We start from the raw sequence: 20,737 nt of genomic DNA, 5'->3' as shown, positions 1-20,737 counted from the left end.
GGTTGGCTCTCTTGGCCTGGTCTGGGGTAAATACACACGTCTTGTACTGTACAAGACAGGAGAAACACGCAGTCTCTCTCTCCAGCTATAAAGTTGTATCAAGGTATTACTTATTTTCACTCTTACAAATAATCACAAATAATTTACACTGACTCCCACACTTCTTCCTTCCTCTTATACTGCATATTGTCATAGTAATCCGAGTACAATATAAGCAAATAATATTAGTAAAAATCCAAGGTAAATATCTCCTTGACTTTGAGTGTGCAGCAGTACTGCATGTAATAAAAAGACATCCATATGTTTATTTCATATATCTTATTTTTAGTCTCATTTGCATTGCTGCTATTTTCATATTATTAAAAAATAAATATATAAATAAAAAATATCATTGTATATACGTGGCTGCAAGACTGACCGGAAGCACTGTGACACAATGGGAGTGAGTAGGTTTGGCATACTACACCAGCCCAGTAAGACCATGGACATCCTGGATGTACGTGTGAGGAGTAAATTTGGCAAAATTATATGAAATACCGGTAATAAATTCTGATAAAAACTAGCAGGAAAAGGGAAACACCGGATCACCTTAACTTTCGTCTTTATTCAAGATATCTTCAGTCAACTGAATTCACTAGGACTGAGAGTTTATATACAATGGGTGACCTTACATACCATCAGATCAGGTGAATATCAAGAGACCCACCAATCCACATACCACCTCCACCGCAAATGAGAGAAGAGCTTATAAAAAATTGGTGACATTGCAACAGGTAAGGTCAGGTCAATAACATGAGACCCATTAATCCCCTACCCTACCTCCAACTCAAATGATTTCTAAAACTTTTTTAACTTTATGCCACTGACAAATAAATTTATGTAACACCAGTTTTGTACTGACTATCATTAAGGTTTACAGAATTCATTTCCCTAATTCGACTTGCTTCAACCAAATGTCTTTCTGTGACACTTGTTGGTTTAAAAACATTTATACTGTTGTTCCAATCCATGGTATGATTATTGTTCCTAATATGAACAAAAACTGCACTGCATTCTGCTGCTGTTCTAATAATGTAATGTACTTGTGTTGTTTTTTGTTGTGTTTTCTAGAACGGTAGTGGTTAGAGGTGTAAGTGGTCAAGTAACAATTCATTCTTAATTTATTTTCTTCAAAATTAATATTGATTTATTTTTCAAGAATGGTAGTGGGAAGAGGTGGGTGACATCAAGTACAGTAACAGCAACTCATGCCCCCTCCTCTCTTATGTTGTCATATCCGGGGCTTTCCTTTATGTAGCCAAACACCTTATCAACCATGACACATTACCTGCCAAAAGCTCACTAGGCCATCTCCTCGCTGGTGTTGTAAGGGGTGGGACACATGTAGGCCATCCACCCGCTGGTGTTGTAGGGGGGACATGTGGTTGTAGACCGTCTCCCCACTGGTGTTGCAGAGGGAACACATGGTTTTAGGCAGACTCAATAGTTGGTTCTTAAAGTAGGTATGGTAGCTATCCCCTGTCTGGTCTCGTAAACATTGACTTGATAAAAGCCAGAGTTTCCACATTCCACCTTACTGTCTCAGAGCCATGTTCAATCACCGTTATTGTTTTCTATTCTCTTTCAGTTGAAATTGACGCTTTTGATCAACTCGAAGTGCTGGGGAGGGGAAGGGGAATCAGATGTTGATCCCTAGGCTACTATGTAGGAGTGCCGAGAGACATGTCTGTCCACAACAGTGGTGGACAGCCTGACAGGATGATTCCTGCAACTGTTGTATTGTGCCCACTAGACTGATTATGCAACTGTTGTGTTATGCCTGCTAGGATGATTCCTGCAATTGTTATGTTATGCCTGCTAGGATGATTCCTGCAACTGTTGTGTTATGCCTGCCAGGATGATTCCTGCAATTGTTATGTTATGCCTGCTAGGATGATTCCTGCAACTGTTGTGTTATTTCTGCCAGGGTGATTCTTGCAACTGTTGTGTTATATGTGCCTACGGGAATCACCCTGGCAGGCATATAACCTAACAGTTGCAGGAGTCATCCTGTCAGGCATAATGCATTACTTGTGGTAATTGTCCTTAAAGGATCAATGAAAACTGAACAATATCACTCGCCATTAGTAGGAAAAAAAAGTACAAAAGACGACAAAGGGTGGAGTCAGAGAGACTTTACTTCACTTCACCTTTAATTTTCATGATACAAATTTAGCATTTTTTAAACCCAGCAAACCAAGTTCGGCTAGCACTAAATGTTACTTTTTTTTAAATTTACACCTCTATCTGGTTTCAGATCACTGAAAAAGATATGCTTTTGGAGTGTTTTCTCGTTTTTATCTAATGTTCAAATCTTTCTTTTCTGCACTTCTTTCTTCAATTTTACTTGCATATAAATAAATTAAACTTTGATCACATTCCCTAATCTTATCAACCTTCATGTGAATTGCTTTCACTATGGATTCTGCCACCCCCAACACCCATGAAATATCCTCCAACCTCTAACCTCTCAAAGTATTTTAATACAGTATACTTAAAGCAGAGGTGATGTTAAATTTATCAGCCCATGAAATTTTTATAGAAATAGATATGAAGGAAAAATGCAGATACGAATGAGTCAGTAAATTCCGAAATGATCTTTACATCATTGTGGCAATAATTGAATTTATATTATTAATGCTAGTAATAACACTACAGGTATTGTAAAGGGAAAATGCTTATAATTCGAAATCACAAAATAATTAAAAAACGAAGCTGCAGTCATTACTGGCATCTGAACAAAGGCAGCAGCCAAATGTTGCAACATGGGCTAAACAGACGAGGAGAACTGGTGTACGCTGTTGGACCCTCTCCACTTTGTTGAAATCATGAATTATACTTCTCATTTTAGTAACTCGGTTTATCTATAGCTATGACTAACTATATGTAGAATTGATGTGCAGTCAATCCTTTGAAATGAAAAGAATATCTAAGATTTGTAGGGAAACTTTGTACACATGACGGTCGCATCAAACCCGCTAACCACCGCTTGCGCGAGGCTTCGCCAGTATACGGGTTCAGTCCAGGTTTCATATTTTGTTTCTTTTTCCTACAGCAGATTTGTCAAGCAAAGTGAAGACTTGAAGGAAAACTCTGAAAAACACTTTCAGGATCTTCATGGAAGAGAACAGAGCCTATCTTTGAAAATCCCTTCCTCGTGAATGCTGGGGAGTTTAGTGATGCAGAAATGCAGCTAGAAATACTTGACATTCAGGCCAACTCTTCTGTTCAAGCAATTTTTGCCAACCACAGTCTTGCTGAATTTTATGGGAGAGTGGACAAGAAAAAGCTACCACATATTCATTACAATGCATGCTTTTGGGCTGTTCAGTTTGGAAGTACATATGTGTGTGAACAATCATTCTCTCAGATGAGATAAATAAATCTAAGTACCGAACACGCATTACTGATAAGCACTTGGATGCCATCCTCCGACTTGGAATATCACCTTTGCAGCCAAATATAGAAAAACTTGTGAAAGAAAAATGCTTGCAATGAAGTGAAAAATGAGGTCAAAGTTATGAGTTGCATGATAGTTCTTGTTCTGCATGTACATATCATAACTGTCATAACAAGATTGAGCTCTTAAGTTTCAAAACACAAATGGAATTCTACAATAAATTGTAGCCACAAAATAATGCATATACAGTCTATACCTTTTGCTTTCCTATTATTAGTATTAATCATGCTTGTTAAGTAAAATGAATTTTACAAATGTACTTAAGATCAGACAAACCCAACTGAGGTATTCCTCATAAGCCAGGCAAGGCAATGTGTGAAGGAAGCTATAAACTTCAATCCCCCAAAAATGTGATATAGCACTTGTGTTGGCCCTGAAGAGGGTAACTAAAATAAGAATTGGCTCTCGAAAGGTTTTGAGTTTGACACCACTGACTTTAAGTAATGAAATTTTTTTTTAGCCTTTGTACCTGCACCATTGTTACCACTTATTTCCACTTATTTTTAAAAAGAATTTTCATAACGGCATCAATTAAAGACAAATAGGGAAGTGTCAACTGATTCTGAACAAGTGGCTGAAACTGAGGACTGACCCAGAATAACAGTCCATAACTGAAGCTAAGTGGGGGCTATGCTAATGTGATGGTAAAGATTCTTAGCCATAAACTTTAAGTGGTAACTGCCATTCTGTATTTCTTTTTAGGTAGTATACTTGATTGGGTGTGACAAAAAGATATAACAAATTACTGTAGTTCCACCCACCAATATTAAAGTTAACTTGGTTTCAACCTGTAGACTTTGTTGGCAATACACAACTATAAAAAGTGTATACAGTATAATGAATAACATCTATTACTATTATCTACCCTCATCAACTGGAAGAACAAAATCAGAACAAATCAAATTTGGCTGAAGTAACTCCTGACTTATTTGAGTGTTTGAGTTGTGTGTGTGAGTAATGTAATGTGCTGGAGGTAGTGTGGGCAAAAGAGTCTGGGAGGTAGGAGTAGTATTGTAATCAAAAGTGTCCAGACTGGGAGTAACTGACAGTTCTGTATGGTTTTCAAGTGTGTGCAAACTCATTTCTTCCTTGACTCCTCGCTTTTCTCTTCCAATGTGGCTAGATTCAGAGAGTGATTCATTCTCTAATGTTCTGAAAGTTGTTCTAATTGCATCAGAGTCTCCGAGATGAGCATGGTCCTCTTGTGAAGCAGGAACCATGACCATTGTGTCTGAATTTTGGGAAAGACTAAATGGCTCCACAACTACTTGGTTACTATGAGCCACCTGGCCATAGGGAGCAGTAGTTGATAAAGGAAGTGTATGAAGTTCACTCGTAGATACTAGAGATACTGCTTGAAAACTGCTCTCCTGTGGAAACTGAAATGTTGACGGTATAAGTTGAATGATCTGTGAATCTCCAACTGTTATGAGGTGCCCCTGATCTGAATTGGAGCTTTCACCCATTAAGATAATACTTTCTTGTGCTGGGAGAAGAATGTCAGAAGTACTTTTAACTGATGCCTCTGTCTGAATTACAGGGGATAATGATGAATTTGATACTGATACAAATTCAAATTCTTCACCATCAGAAATTTCTGTGGACTGTGTTGGATCCTGCCCATCATATGATCTATCTGTATTGGTTTCTGTTTCTTCAGACTGTTTGAATTTTTTTACAGCTCTAGATTTCAAAATTTCATTGTGAGCTGAAGACATATGTCGCTTTAAATGAGAAAGTCGCTTATAACTTGTTCCACAATGACACTGATAAGGCCTGTCATCTGAATGTGTACGACAATGACGCGCTAATGATGATTTATTCTTAAAACTTTTGTTACACTCAGAGCATTTGTAATTCCGTTCATCTGAGTGGACAAAGTTATGATGATCCTTAAGGGTAGCAAGGGCTTGAAAAGAATTTCCACATATCTCACACATGAAATTCCGGCTCTCTAAATGGAGTTCCATGTGTCTCTTTAAAGTGTGATTACGTTTTGTCTTATAATCACAATGAGGGCAACTCCAAGTAATACCAACTTTATGTGTCATACGGCTATGTTTGGAAAGCATGTGTCTTGAAGGTAGCTTAATTCCACAATATTCACATACAAAAGCAAAATTCTGTTTCACATCATAAGCATGGTCTTTCTGTAAATTATTTGTGAGAAGCATGTGCTCATGTATAATGCTATTCATGTGTTTACGGAGACCCCGCTTATGGCTGAACTGTTTGTTACACAAACGGCATTCCAGAGGCTTCACACCTGCAATGATAAAACAAAAAAAATGGATATAGTTATTGGCTTTTGAAGAAGGGTGAAGTTATCGCTACAATGAGACTATTTTTGGATGTGAATCACCTTTATATATTTATCATGTACAGTATGAGAAAGCTGCATTAATGTAAGGAGAAAGAATGACCCCTAAGGATCTATTATATTCCTTCAAACTATCTCATAATGTAAGAATCTGTCTAATCATCTCTCTGCCACATAACCTCTCAGTCACTTCCAATACTACTAACTGCCTAGGCCAATTCAAGAGCAAAGAACAGTGTAGCTTGTTTGCTCCGACGTCATCCCACTTGCGTTGCCAACTCAAGCAGATGGCAGCTCTTATTACTGGCTTCATATCATAGGCAGGTAGAGGAGAATGATGTGCCACAGGATGAGAAGTAACTGGTTTTGTCACAGCATCAGCACGCTCATTCCGCCTTTCCCCCACATGGGCCGGAACCCAGCAAAAACTGAAGTTCCGGCCCTGACACTGAATGAGAAACAGCCACTCTAAGGGATGGGGCAATGAGAGACTAGCTAAGACCTGGAGAGCATTGCAAGAATCGATAAAAATTGTAAAATCGCTGAGGTTGGGTAAAAATAATGTTGAGGGTAAATAAAATACCACAACCTAAAATTTCTGCCATAAATATAGATGCCATAGTGGGGAGACTGCATTCCCAACATAAGTTGAGAAATACTTAAAAACTTACACCTGCATCCGACTTAGAGAATAAGGTATGGAGCCAAATGGACATCTACATAGTGGTTAAACAGCCATGAATTTGGAGAATCACCAGCAAATTTTTTTTTTATTTATTTTTTTTAGAGCAGTATGTACTGTACTGTTAATTGGGAATTACCAGCCAATGGAATGGCAGATGAGAGGGTTAACCAGTAGAATGTAACCCTCGTGGTTGGCGAGGGTTCACTGTACAGTATAGTATATGTCACATGAGACACAAGAATATAACTAAACAAACAAGAATAAATGGTTACCTCCATGTAACTGCAGATGATGACGTAGTATTGAAGGTCTATTAAAGACTCGCTCACACTTTTCACATTTATATTCACGGTTAACTGTAATATTTTGAGGAAGCGACTTGTGTTCTATTCGACAATGGCGTACCAGGGCACGTTTTGTAGTATGTGGCTGCCCACAAATTTCACAGTTATTTTTCTTGTGATGCTGATGAAAGAAACATAAAAATATATTAAAATTCAGCTATATAAAAGCTGAAATAGATAACACATAAACTTTTCTTTAATAATGTTGAAACAAATTAATTAACCTACTCTCAAAAATAATAACTGCATCAAATTTTCTTGCAAACTACAGCTGACAGTCATGACTGTAAACAATATCACAAGCCTTCCCATCCAACAGACATTTGTTATTCCCATCCTCCAGGCTTTACTATTATAAAAGTTATAAACTGTTTGTCTCTAGCTCACCAGACCAAGAGGGGTCATTTAAAGACACTTAAAAAGCTAAGGAACAACTGGAGAAGTGAAGGTCAAATCAGTATGAGGGTTGTTTTAGAGCCTGCTTGGATTGTGGGACACATGTCCAATGGTGCAGTTTATAGCTGAAATACACATCATACACATACCTTGAGATGATCATCATATTGCTGGCGGCGTCTAAAACTTGCTGAACAAATGTGACAGTGGAAGTTGGTTGCCTTGAGGTGCTCAGCCATATGTAACTTGTAACTCTCACTTCCCTTACAGAACTCACCACACTTTTGACAGACGTGCTGTAGGAAATATACAGTGATTATTCGCTCATATGAAGACCCATGGTTATATAGATAAAATACAATACAAATACGAAAGAGCAGCATATCTACTAAAAACAAAACAAAAAACAGTACAGTACAGGTATCCCTCACTATACAAATGGGTTAGGTTCCTGAAGAACTATTTGTTAAGTAAATTTTTATATAACGAATAAAAGAACATATGGGAAAAATAGGCTTCGCTTCCCCAATGACAATAAAACCATCAAGAAAAAGCTAAATTAAAGCTTAACACAGCCGGTTGCGTTACACGTGCCTGCCCTCACTCCTCGCCATAGCAACCCAGCCCAGCTTGGCACATTGCCTCTGCTGACACCTTAACAACATTTCCTCTCCCGCTCTCACATATAAAGAAATGTTTATTCCTATAATGTTTTTTTTACCTTATAATAATTATTTTGTCACCATTTTTTGCACACTATGTATGTAGGATTGTGTGTGCAGGTAACTGAGAAAAAAGTGAAGACAGTTAAGTTTATCAACCCAAAATTACAAGTTGAAAAATAACCATAACATAATTCCACAAAGTTCATCCTGCTAACTCTCACAGCTGCATGAAGAAATGTTTATTCCTTTTATGTTTTGGGCCTTATGAAAATTATTTTTTTCATTTCTTTTTGTACAATCTGTATGTAGGATTGTGTGTGTATATAACGGAACAAAAAAAATATGAAGAAAGTTATGTCTATCTACACAAAATTATGAATTGAAAAATAACCACAACATAACTCCTACCTCAGCCTGGTAGACAGTGCACTAGGGGGGTGTGGCCACCACAGCGAACTCATGGGGGCGCGATTTGAATTTTTGACGGGACCCAAATTTGTATTTGCAGGAGCTTTCATAACACATAAAAGAGGTGATAATTCAGGAAATTCGTATGAGCAAATTCTCGTATCTCGAACATTCATATAGCAAGGCTTACCTGTACAGAATAATTATAAAAATACAGGTGCTCCAATTGTTTGTAAGTCCAACTTCACTCTTATAGATACCAAACATATTGTAAACAACGAAAGGTAATGGATGTTTAGTACACCTATACCTTACAATACACCCTTAAAACCTGGCTCACTCTTCTCCTCTGAGGTAATGCATGTTCTATATGGAATTTTCTTCAAAATAATCCAGTCTCATCCACTCCTGCTCTGGAAGGTAACCCCCCTCAATGATGATGTTTGTATCTCTGAAAGCTTGTAAGTCAAATGTTCTTAAGTAGAGGAGCACTTGTAATAAAAACCAATACAGTGGCGGAAATACTGAATTGCAGAACTCACGATACATGTTTACAAGTTAAAGGCACTTGTTCATTGAGACTCATCATCAATGAGTTGAAACTTGACAAAAATGACTGTGGTTAACTAACTGATCAAATTCACAGGATAACCAGAAGGATAGATGAAATGGCATCTTAAAGGATAGGTAGAGGGAATGATAACATGATGGCTGGGCTAATTCTCTCTCTCTCTCTCTTGCACGCACGCACGCACACACTCACACAAAGTGGATGAACATACTATACCCTGCCAGAGGCAACAGGAACATAAATCTGATCAAGTTAACTGTAAAATGATTACTTTCAATGCAATGCTCACCTCATTCTCAGTTGCGTGGACCCTAAGATGATAGTACAAGGATGATCGTTTAAGAAAGCTTCTGCTACACCTGTGGCACGGATATGTCTTTGAAACCAAATCATAATTGTGCTCTGATTTCATATGTGCCTTTAACTTCTTGTGGCTGCAAAAACTCTGGGGACATTTACTGCATACATTCCTCTTGTGACCCTCCATATGCCTTGAAAAAGTTACCTGAAGAATAATGCATGAAATCTTAACTAGAGAGACATTATCATAAAATACAGAAATTTAGTTTTGTTAAAACTGTAAGCCAATTAACTTCATCCATTTCTATTACAAGTGTATATTTATCCAAATTGTAAGATAAATTCTGTATATTTAGAGAAACTGGTACACAGTTGAGACTCAAAACCAATTTAATTGCACATGCCTAAATAGAAATCATTATAAAATATACAGTAATCATTAAATATGCAAAGAGTATATAAGATTACTGTACAGTATTAACATTCTTTACAATTTTTTTAAATCATATAGCTATGAATATGCACAGTATAAAACAAGGTTGAAATTTACAGTATATAAGTACAGTACTGTAGTATAATAATTACTCTGCACATAGAATACCAGTGATACAATTTAACTAAGGGAGAGAAAACTTAATACAGCCCAGTACAGGTGATATACTGTACACTACTCTCCCTAGTACTGTACTGTATCATCACTTTCAGTCAGAGAACTAAAATCTGACTAAGTCAGCAGATATCCATAGTAGGACAAGTCCTACAGACAGCTGGACACCTTCTGCTGCTCATCTGAGTCATAATTGTTCTTAAACTGTACAATATAGTATACATCTGTGACTCACCAGAAAAGCTCATTTTACAGTTTTGTAAGATGTACAATACAGTATCCCCATTAAAAACAATACAGTACCCCCTGTATATATTTTAATGATAAATGAGGTGCAGTCACGGACAAAATTTCGCTCCCAGTGGTGGAACCGAGGCATGGGAATGAGTCTTCGAACTGACTTACCCCAATTTTTGTAACTCGTCTGGAGTCGATACTGCTTCATTTTGAGTAGGAGCGAACTTTTGACCCCGACTGTACAGTAATATATTTTATAAAAAATTAATTATGTTTTAATAAACTATACTACTACTGTATATATGTATAAAGGGAATGTAAAAGAAAACACACATGACATTTATTGCACAAATTTAAGGGCCATTGGGGGCTAATGACGGTTAACTGTACTGTATATATATTTTTTACTGGTTATATAGTAATCCCTTGAAGATGTAGGGAATAACTATTATATATAAATGCAATTGTAAACTGGCTGTAAAGTAATCATTGCTATTGAAATTAAAGTTCATCTACATACTTATTGTACTCTGAAGAAAATTAACCTTACTGTAAATGCATTTAAATAAAAAAGTCAAATAACTGTGTATTCTAATCACAGCATGCAAGCTTTACTTGAAAGTTGACATACATTTAAAAGGCAATGTTTAAAATGCAATAAACTTGCCTTGAAAAATAAGAGTGCATCGCCAACATGTGTACAAGGTGTTCTTGGTACTGTACAGAAGACTGGAGTTCAGAAGTTGTGATGATTTGTCAGAGCAAATAGTCTATGTAAAAAGCTCCCATTATTTAAGGGTTAAAACCATTGGAGAAAAAATATCAGCACACACAGAGGCACAAAATGTTTGTACTCCAGCCACCTGCCAGCACCTCTTCTCAGTCAGCTCATGCTCCACTCACCCTCCCTTGTGCATTGCCAGCAATATCCACACCTCCAAACATTTCTTCACACCCACACTTTCTCTCTCTTTATTGTACAGTTGTGGACAAACATCCCTGGACAATTGGTAGTATCTGGCATGTAAGTCCTTGAGGATCACTAAGTGAAGAGATTGGAATTTTAACATATTTTCTCAGATTTTGTTTTGTACAGTACTGTACTGTATAGTACTGAACTGTACTGTATTATTTTTTCCCGTGTTGTGGTTCCTACATAATATACAGTATGATGATAAGCAGCATTATTATTTTTATTACTTAATTTTTTTTTTTACGGGGAAGAGCCCACCCGGGCACAGGTCATCGACCCACAGCGAGGCCTAGGGGGTGAAAAAATAAGACGCGAGATAGTCAAAGAGTTCCAAATAGTTGGTAGAGTTGGGAGAACAGTATAGAAAACAAAGAAAAATAATCATAGTTGGTAGAGATATTTTGAGCCAGATGACATCATAAAGAGAAGATTCAAGTTCCATGAGTCGAGCTATAGGTGTTTGTGTGTTGCAGTAGGCGCATACACCTCCTTTCGAACAGAAATAGGTACAATGGTTGTAGTTGGGGACTTGTAAAGATTTGGGTGCAGCTGCTTTGATCAGTTGGAGTTCAGATAGTAATAAGAGGATGGGGAAAGAGGTTAATAGATGGTGCTCCACAGAAGAAATATTGGATCTCAGGCCACAAATGTTGGAAAAATGAAGTGTGAAAAAAGCCGATCCTCCAGCAGCCGCGGTGACGTCAGTAGTTTGATGAAAATCAGGTTTGCCCTTGGGTCCACAACCAGTGGGACCAATCATAAATATGACCCAAAGTAGATGCCAAATACCTGTACAGTACTGCCAAGTGTTCAGGGCATTTTATCCACAACTGTAAATAATTAGCATATGAAATTTAAGAATACACAAAAAAATTCGTTTCTTTGATACATTAAATGAGAGAAATTGAAGAAAAATTGGATGATCAGAAAACTGGCTCTGTGTGTGTGTGTGTGTGTGTGTGTGAGAGATGAGCCTACTCATTATTAAGTAAATGAGGAGTAATTTATATGGTGTTGTAGGAGAATAATGAGACACTGTAATGTTATTTGTAGCCTTAATGTAGAGAGTAATGAAATAAGTTAGTGAAATAAGTAAGCATGCTAAAAATATTTTAGCATATTTTTAATACAGTACTAAAGTAAAACTGATTTTCTTCATTACTTTAGAGTTTTCACTTGTAAACCGCAAATATTCATGTCAAATCCTTGTAAATTGGGGTCTGCCTGTACTGTATTGCATGACTGAGTTTCCTATTTTGGACTTGTTCTAATTCAGCCTCAGTCCAACATGCCTAAGGTCCAATGTTCTAGGTTTTTCAACCCAATTAAACTGTTGACTGTAAATGAGTCACTTGAGATGTGTATAGGCTATAACATACTTAGGACTACAATAAGTACTGTACTATACTTTATAGAGCATCATGGGCATTTTCCAATGTATTTTAGGCTCTAGAACTGCAGAAAGTGCAGGTTGGCACAAATTACACATATTTTATACAATTCGATGGACCAGAGACTCAATCATGGATTGAATATCCATGGACTGGATGGGATCTACTGTGCATGACTGAAAATTAAACAATGTCTAAGAAACTGGTACAGTATTCACTGAAACTTGAACTCGGTGCAAAAACAAATACCAGTATTCACAACACAAGAGCTTTTCTTCTACACCGTAGAAATAAACTAAACACAGCTATATACACTGTACAATAAATACGGTATACTGTACCATCTAGTGGTAGAAAATGCATAAATAAGCAGACGGATTTTCTGGAAAAATCTTCACTTTGTTAAGCATTATTATTTATGATGAAAAATCACAAAACATTTGTAAAAATTTACAAAATGATACAGTATTACAATAATTTCTGTGGTATCACAACAAGATTGTCCTCAATAAAACTATTTCAGTACAGTACAGGTCTTAGTAAAATTAAATGACAACTTTACCTTGCGAACAAATTTTTCCTGGCAGAATGTGCATGTAAGATGTCCCTCACATTGACGTAAGTGTAGAGAGAGAAGTGACACATCAGGAAGTTCTTTTTTACAACTTCTGCAACATACAGGTCTTAAATTTGAAGATAGTAAGACTTCGCCATCCCTTTTCTTGTGATCTGTCTCTGCAAGCAATGCTCCTTTTTGTCTATTTATAAATAAAGCAATTTCCTCATTCCCACATGCATCACCATAATCATCGCCATCTTTTCTGTGTGTTGAATCTACATTATTTGGTAAGTTTTTACTATAATTTTGGGTTGAAAGTGCCAACTGGCAGTTATTTGTAATAACAATGTGTGTTGTACTCTCTTTCAAAGTACTGTGAGTACTAAGATCATACTTATCACAGTTTGTCTTTTCTGACTCTAGTTCATCTTCTGACACATCAATATCCATGACTTGTTCACAGCTCCCTTCTAACACTGAATCAATGCTTCTCTCCAGTGTCACATTAACACTCTTATTTTTCTTCACCTTTTTTTGTCTGTGATTGTCACCGGGGTTTCTCGTAGAATATTTTCGCTTACAAACACTTCGGTATTCTGAATTTTCTTTTTTATTGGAAGTACTTTCACTCATATCACTTGCCTCATTTAAAACACATTTGCCATTTTTCGCTTCAAGTGAGTAAACAGAGCTCATATGAGACTCATCTAAGTTCTCAATGTTCCTAGTCTTTTTTGAACTGTAAACACTGGAGGCATTACTTAGATCAACAGGATTTTTATCAAGGTTTGGATCACTTAATGGGCCTTTGCTTTTCTTGTTGTACTCATGAAACTGATCATTTGAATATTGTGTACCAAGACATTTTTCAAAGTCGTCTTGATTAGTCCTTATGGAAACATTTTCTTTAAAATAAATTTTGTCATAGTTTCCTCTTTCCAAACAGGGCAATATATAAGCATTTTCTTCTGGGTACAAATTGTCTCTAGTATGTACATGACTAAAATTAGGTACATTAAAAGAACTGGAGCTCGTTTCATCAAAAGAAGCACTTTTATTATTAGGGCCTAGTTTATTTTCACCCCTTTCGTGCTTTCCACTTAAGATTCTTAAATGAGACTTATCAGTTGTCAAAATACTATCCCCCTGAAAATCTTTTGAGTCAATTGTTTCTTGCATCACAATTAACTTTTCATTTTGATCGTGAGGCCCAAGAGGTGTACCCAATTGTGAAACTTCATTGTCTGTATCATCCAAGTCACCTGAATTAACCAAGGTTAGCTCTTGTGTGTCATCATGAGACAGAAAGGGCACTGTTTGTTGTTCAGACTCAGGAATTCTGTCTAAAACAGATACTTGTGGTGACTTATCATAGTCTCCAAGATCTGTGCAGTATTGCTGGCAGTCACTGGTTTTGCTTACAGTGGTTATATTCTTTTCTGTTCCATACAATGTCTTTTCCTCTGTAATGTGCTGCTGACATTCAGTTAATACTTTGTGGAGAGAGGAATTCTGTTGTGATTTATGGGTTGCTCTCAAATCTTTAATATTCTGCTGTAAAAAGAGAGCTTCCTTCAGATCTAATGTAGTCTCTTCTGAATATTCACTGGTCTGCAGGTCTACTGTAAGTTCTTGAGAATCATCAAGTGTACCTGTGTCTCTTGTGTGCTGCTGAGATTCATGAACATTACATGGATCTAATGCTTTCTGTAATGGAAGATTAACTCTGAGTGCTTCTGTTGTTGTTCTCCGAGTCTTTTTTACAGATTCTGTATCTGATATATGATGGAGAATATCTAATGGTAATTTTTCCTGAAGTGGATGTTTTTGAGGAGTGTCATATACGGTTTCTTGATATAATATCTGTTGCTCTGATCCATGCAATGATTTATCATCAAGTGCTTCCTGCTGAGAATCTTGCAATAGTCCATCATTTAAAGTATCCTGCTTTAAATTACAATGTATTTCATCAACATTTCTTACTTCTTGGTGTGAAGAGGGAATATTTTTTTCTTGAACAATGGGTTCCTCTGAGACTGATAAGGTTTCTCTGTTTTTGGAGTGTTGTTTGTCATGAAGCTGATGATTAAGTGTCAACTGTAAGAGATCTAAGGCTGCTTGCTGTTCTCCACAGGGGAGTTTCTGCAGTGTAGCCAAGAGTCCACTTAGCTGGAAAAGAAAATGATAAAAACAATATAAAAACACAGACAATTACTATACTATTAACATGACTTATTTCTTCACTAGAATATTAATTTGTAAGAATGGAGGATTGATCCTGAAATCTCATTTAATAATCAAGTCAGGACTGAGCAATGCAGTATGGGTATACAATTCTGTAGTCAGAAAGTCTTCAGGTCATAACTACAGGCCCCAGCCCACAACTTGTAATTTGGATCGAAAAATTAAGAAAATTAAAAAAAAAAATTATCCTTAACCTCCACACTTGGATCCCAAAGCATATCCATTAAGTATGAAGTACAGTATACCCTAAAAAATGGAGAAGGATTGAGTTTTACTGTCAGTATACTGTATACCTGTATAAGTATGCCATAATGTGAGACACACTGCTCAACAACCAAAAAGCACCAAAACTATCCTAACCTAACCTAACAAATCTAGGTCTTTTTATATTAGTGCACCGTTTTATCTCTCGGTACATGTATTAGAAAAATGTTTTTCCAAATGTTTTAACAATTCTAAGTAATTTTTCTTCTATGATATTTTCGTTGGGAATTAAGGATAACCGAGATGTTATTTTCCAATATTATTATCTTTTGTATGTCACCCGACTTGTTTAAGTCAGGTGGAGAAGCTCTTTCCCTCCTCAGTTCCTGCTCCCGTGTGTTCACTTCTTCATCTACAACGCATGTGCAGGGGTGGTGTGGGAGTTCTTATTGGCTAGTGGAAGTAGAGGGTGAGGGTAACGATATTATTGGGGAGCACATGGTGAGGGGAACTTATTATTGGGTAAGAGCTCTTTCTCTTAGCCAATGAGCAATGCGTGGGTGCGTCGGGAGAGAAATTTTTAATTTCAGTACCAGATATAGCTGAACAGGTGGAAGAGCTGTGTGGACATTGTCAATGTGATTATTTTACAACTATTGCTGAGTTCTACCAGAAAAATACTGAGGCCATTGCATTTTTTTAGTAAGCACAGTTTATTATCGAACAACGTGAGTTGCCCGATCTGTAAAAATCAGTAAACTTATTGTAAAGCTCATCACATTTGGTGGTGTCATCAGCCCGCCTGTACCCTCCTTAAAGTGATCGACTCCCACGAGCACCACTTCAAATCATCGATTTAAACATTGACGACCCAGATGAACCTGATTCTTCTTCAGATTAAAGTAAGATGAGGGGGTATGATTTGGTTAGCTTATGTTAGGTTGTTTTGGGGTGATTTTCTATGGGTTTTTTTTACACAGAAAAAGGGATAGATAAAGTTAGGTTATATTTCTTTCGGTATAAGAAATATGTTTTTCCGCTTTTGATGACTTTGACGGGATTTTGGCCTTGTTCTCCCCACCCAAAAGCTCTCACAACCCAACATCTTCCCTTAAGATTGTTGGGGGTGGGGAGTATCTAAAAAAACGAGTGATTTCCAATGGAAATGAATGTCAAATTCGTTCAAAACTCATCAAAAGCCATAGGCAAAACATATTTCTAATACCCAAAGAATGAACGGTGCACAACTATAAATTGACCAGAATCTAATCTAACCTAACCTAACAACGTAATGTAACCTAACCAAACCGAGAGGTTCATTGGTTATCTACTAGTAAAAAATACCAAAAACGAATATTAACCTTCTTGTTTCCATTGCAATTAAAAAAGCAAGGCAAAAAATAAAGAAATAAGACAGTGGAATTAAAACGACCTTTTACCTTCCAAATAATTGTACAGTCGAGTGGTGTCAAACTCAAAACCTTTCGAGGGCCAATTCGTATTTTAGTTACCCTCTTCAGGGCCAACACAAGTGCTATATCACATATTTGCAGGATTGAAGTTTACAGCTTCACACATTGCCTTACCTAGCTTACCAGGAACACCTCATTTGGGTTTGTCTGATCTTAAGTTCGTAAAATTCATTTGACAAAATAAACATGATCATATCTATTTCTATCATAATTCCACGGGATGATAAATTTTACCATCACCGAGCGGGCCACACCTGATCATCCCAAGGGCCACATTTGGCCCTCGCCCCTCGGGCCATGAGTTTGACACCCCTGCTGGTAACCCCTCTCTTAACACAGTTCACAGTTAATAAAGTATTTAGTCTTGGTTCTCAATAAAATTATCTATTCCAAAACAAATATTTACACACATCTTTCACCACTGTAGTGCTATAATTAAATCTAGGGACAATGCTACTCACCTGACACTTAAAATCATTCATTTCAGATGGTGATTCATCTGTAATCTTGCTCATTTCTACAAGTACATCATTTGATATTTTCTGTTACTATATTTATTGTTTCACCACACAATTTATATACTGTAGTGACATAAGGCAGAGATCCGAGCCACCAATCACCATAATCCTCACTTCCACCAATGACATGTCTAACAAGTTTCTTATTTGAATCCGTATTGGAGGCTTGAGTCACTGTTTGCGTTTTTGTAATGTATTCCACAACTGTTTACATACATACATACATACAATATTACTTTAAGTATTAAACCCTGCTGGCAAAAACAAAGGAAATCTTCCGTAGTCATATCACTCTCCATGGTAATGTAATAATATTCAATTTTTGTTCCTCGCGACGCTGACTATAAATACAATCATGCCCCCTAATTAATTACGCCTTACCTTCATCTATATGTACTTTGTAGGTTATTGACGTTCAAATTTAGATATCTAAGAGTAAGGTCTCAAAACATCACATTGGTTTTATTTATTTATTTTATTTTTTTGAGGAAGAGCGATAACCTCAGTCCCGTTCAGGTATCGGTTTGGTTAGGTCAGCGCCAGAGTTTTATAATTGAAAAGGCGAAAGATTTATGCATTTTGAAGGGAAACCAGTGCTCAACAAATAATAATAAAAAAACAAGTTTTATAATTACGCTGGGTTGGGTTGGTCTTCACCCGGGCACCTGGGAGTCTCAATACTTTTTGGATTGGCTGTACGTAAGCCGTGGCAGTATACAGTTTCCTGTGCCCAGTTAGTGCAGGTATACAACAATGGTAATCATTCAGACATATTTTTTACCAAGGATTGCCGAAAACGCTGTCAGACGCTTATTTTTAAGAAGATTCTTTGCTTTGGCTTAGTTTCTAATCAGTAATATTATATAGACAGGAGTAAGTGAAGAAAAATTATAAATTCAATAAGCACTAAATCTTGTTTGTTTGTTTAAAACAAACAGTAGCGAAGAGGATAAAGGTAAACATAAAAGTATACAATCCTCCATACAAATGTTCGCGGACTATGCCAACTTAATCAGGGAAATTAACAGCCAAACGGACTGTGAAGAGCTACAGAAAGATCTCTGTCAGCTTCAAGAGGGGTTAAAGGAATGGCAGTTAAGTTTCAGTGTCAAGAAAGCGAGATGCGCCTATAGGTCGTATCAATAGTAAGGAGACGTGTCACATGACACATGTTCCAATGATACGAAGAAACAAAATTAACGGAGATCATATGTGAAAAGGACTTTCCACTCTACGAATACCTTGAAATTTAAAACCGAGGATTCAAAAGTCTTCCTCCTTCACCATCTACTCATAAATTAGACATAAAAGCTCTAAGATCTGTCTCCCGCTTTTACTAAAAAAATTCTACGAATACTTCAATATTTTCAGGATGAAAAACTCAAAATTCTTCCTCTCCAACTCGCTCCGTCCATCTTTGATATAAAAGCTCAACGAATTTATCTTCACCTTTTTCCAAGCAACTCTACCACTATCCTACCTTTCGTTCTTCATATTTTGATTGTGATAGTGTGGCAGATTGCTTTCATGGAGGTGTCGAGGAAACCAACCAATCTAAGCCCCCCCCCCCCTCTCTGCTGCCGCTGCTGGGCGGGATGGAGTTACTGCTGATCATCCTAGATCTAGATTCTAGAACAATCAGATCGCCATCTTACTTACGAACAACATCTCTCACCCAGATTAAGAATATACTTTATTTTGTACGATATTTTCTTCTTCCCATTTCCTAGTACTAACCCGAAGTGTCTTTGTAAATAGAATAGCCAAACACACTACAAGAGTGATATATTATTGATTTTATAACACTTGCAGTATGTTTGGTTCGGTGAACAGAATTAAAGTCACAGGTAAAAAAGTCACATGACTTGTACACATTGACAACACAATATACAGTACTGTATATGATGGCATTGCACGTAGGTTAGGTTCAGTTAGGTTACTTTTTTTACGTGCCTTTTTTTCTGTAACTTGTTTTTTCTTGTGACTTTCCTGGACTCTTTAGTTCGCCTGGTCTTATAATAAGTCCAGGTAGTCGAATCACAAATCCAGGAAAATCTGTAAAAGTATTAGCGCAGTTGATGGCTGACGGTATTTGATTAGGTATATTTTTATTATGTTTACCACTTTTCGGCTTACTAGCCGTATGGACGGTTGACCTATCTGGTATTAGTACAAGAAGAAACCGCGTTACCACTGTACTACTAATACTTTACTTTACTTGTATCCTCTTCACCACTGATCGGCTCGTTAGCCGCTTGGGCGATCGGTCACTGTCTTACGCACTGTTGGCAAGTATTGGCCATGCACCGGCTCCTGAATGTACCTGAACCTGCTGCAGTGTTGGTCAAGTCTGCTCTTGAAAGAGCTCATACTCAGTGCCGTCACAACACTTTCTGGTAGATTGTTCCAAGAGTTCACAACTCTCACTCCGAAAAAGTTTGCCCTCACAGTTTTCCGGACCTGCTGCTTCTTCAATTTTGAGCTGTGACCCTTTGTGGGGCGAGCGTCCGTCAGCTCCAAGTAAGGATACTCGACTGGGTAGTGCCCCTTGAGATGCTTATACACCTCAATTAGGTCGCCCCTTGCCCGACTGTAATATAAGCTAGGCAAGTTCAGGCGCTCCAATCTCTCAGGGTAGTTGAGGAGCCGAAGTGCAGGCACCAGTCTAGTGGGGGTCCGACTAATTACCCAAATGTAGCCGCAATGAAGTCAAATGATGGTCCTACAAGAATAAATAGGACTGCCAATCACTTCTCGACTGGTATTTGGTGTCACGAAGTCACAAAAAATTGGTAAACTTAATCTAATCTGAGTTAATAGATCGAGTGCATGTACCTAACCTAACCTAACCTAACACAACTCAGATTAAATTAAGTTTACCAATTTTTTGTGACTTTATGACACCAAATAATAATCGAGAAGTGATTCACAGCCCGATTTACGCTTGTAGGACCATCATTTGACTTCATTGCGACTACATTTGGGTAATTACTCGCTCCCTCGGTACATGCACGCGATCTATTAACTCAGATTAAAGTAAGTTTTCCAATTTTTTTTTTACTTTGTGACACCAAATACTAGTCGAGAAGTGATTGGCAGTCCGATTTATTCATGTAGGACCATCATTTGACTTCATTGCGGCTACATTTGGGTACATTTGGGTAATTAGTCGGACCGGTCTAAGTGGATCTCCCTTGAATAGTTTCAACTAACTGACAGTCCCTGGCATCTCGGGGACCAGACGGGGTGACAGTACAGTACTCCAGATGGGGAAGCACTTCACTCTTGAAGATCGTTACGAGGGACGAACCCTGTAGATATCTGAACGACCTTCTTACAAGACC

The 20,737-nt window shown here is 37.4% G+C and overlaps 1 protein-coding gene across 1 annotated transcript; it reads right to left on the bottom strand.

Annotated features, from left to right (window-relative positions):
* Window positions 1-584: 584 nt before the first annotated feature.
* LOC121870355 (zinc finger protein 33A-like) lies at window positions 585-17,529 on the bottom strand. Its single transcript, XM_042372148.1, has 6 exons — window positions 17,337-17,529; window positions 12,959-15,124; window positions 9,178-9,393; window positions 7,394-7,540; window positions 6,777-6,969; window positions 585-5,765 (listed from the first exon to the last, which is right to left on the bottom strand). Exons 1-6 carry the CDS (start codon window positions 17,388-17,390, stop codon window positions 4,357-4,359), a joined length of 4,185 nt encoding a protein of 1,394 aa, XP_042228082.1. The 5' UTR covers window positions 17,391-17,529; the 3' UTR covers window positions 585-4,356.
* Window positions 17,530-20,737: the final 3,208 nt, after the last annotated feature.

Source organism: Homarus americanus, unplaced genomic scaffold, assembly GCF_018991925.1.
Source record: "Homarus americanus isolate GMGI-L3 unplaced genomic scaffold, GMGI_Hamer_2.0 scaffold40856, whole genome shotgun sequence".
NCBI classification, from domain to species: Eukaryota; Metazoa; Arthropoda; class Malacostraca; order Decapoda; family Nephropidae; genus Homarus; species Homarus americanus.
This window is presented reverse-complemented; position numbering and strand designations above follow the sequence as displayed.

What these genes read in the sequence shown, in the direction of transcription:
- LOC121870355 (XM_042372148.1), bottom strand. Translation starts at nt 17,390, where the DNA reads ATGAGCAAGATTACAGATGAATCACCATCTGAAATGAATGATTTTAAG. An exon ending in TCCACGCAACTGAGAATGAG is followed by an intron (nt 7,541 to 9,177) that starts GTGAGCATTGCA and finishes TATTTCCTACAG; the next exon opens with CACGTCTGTCAAAAGTGTGG. An exon ending in TCATCTGCAGTTACATGGAG is followed by an intron (nt 5,766 to 6,776) that starts GTAACCATTTAT and finishes TTATCATTGCAG; the next exon opens with GTGTGAAGCCTCTGGAATGC.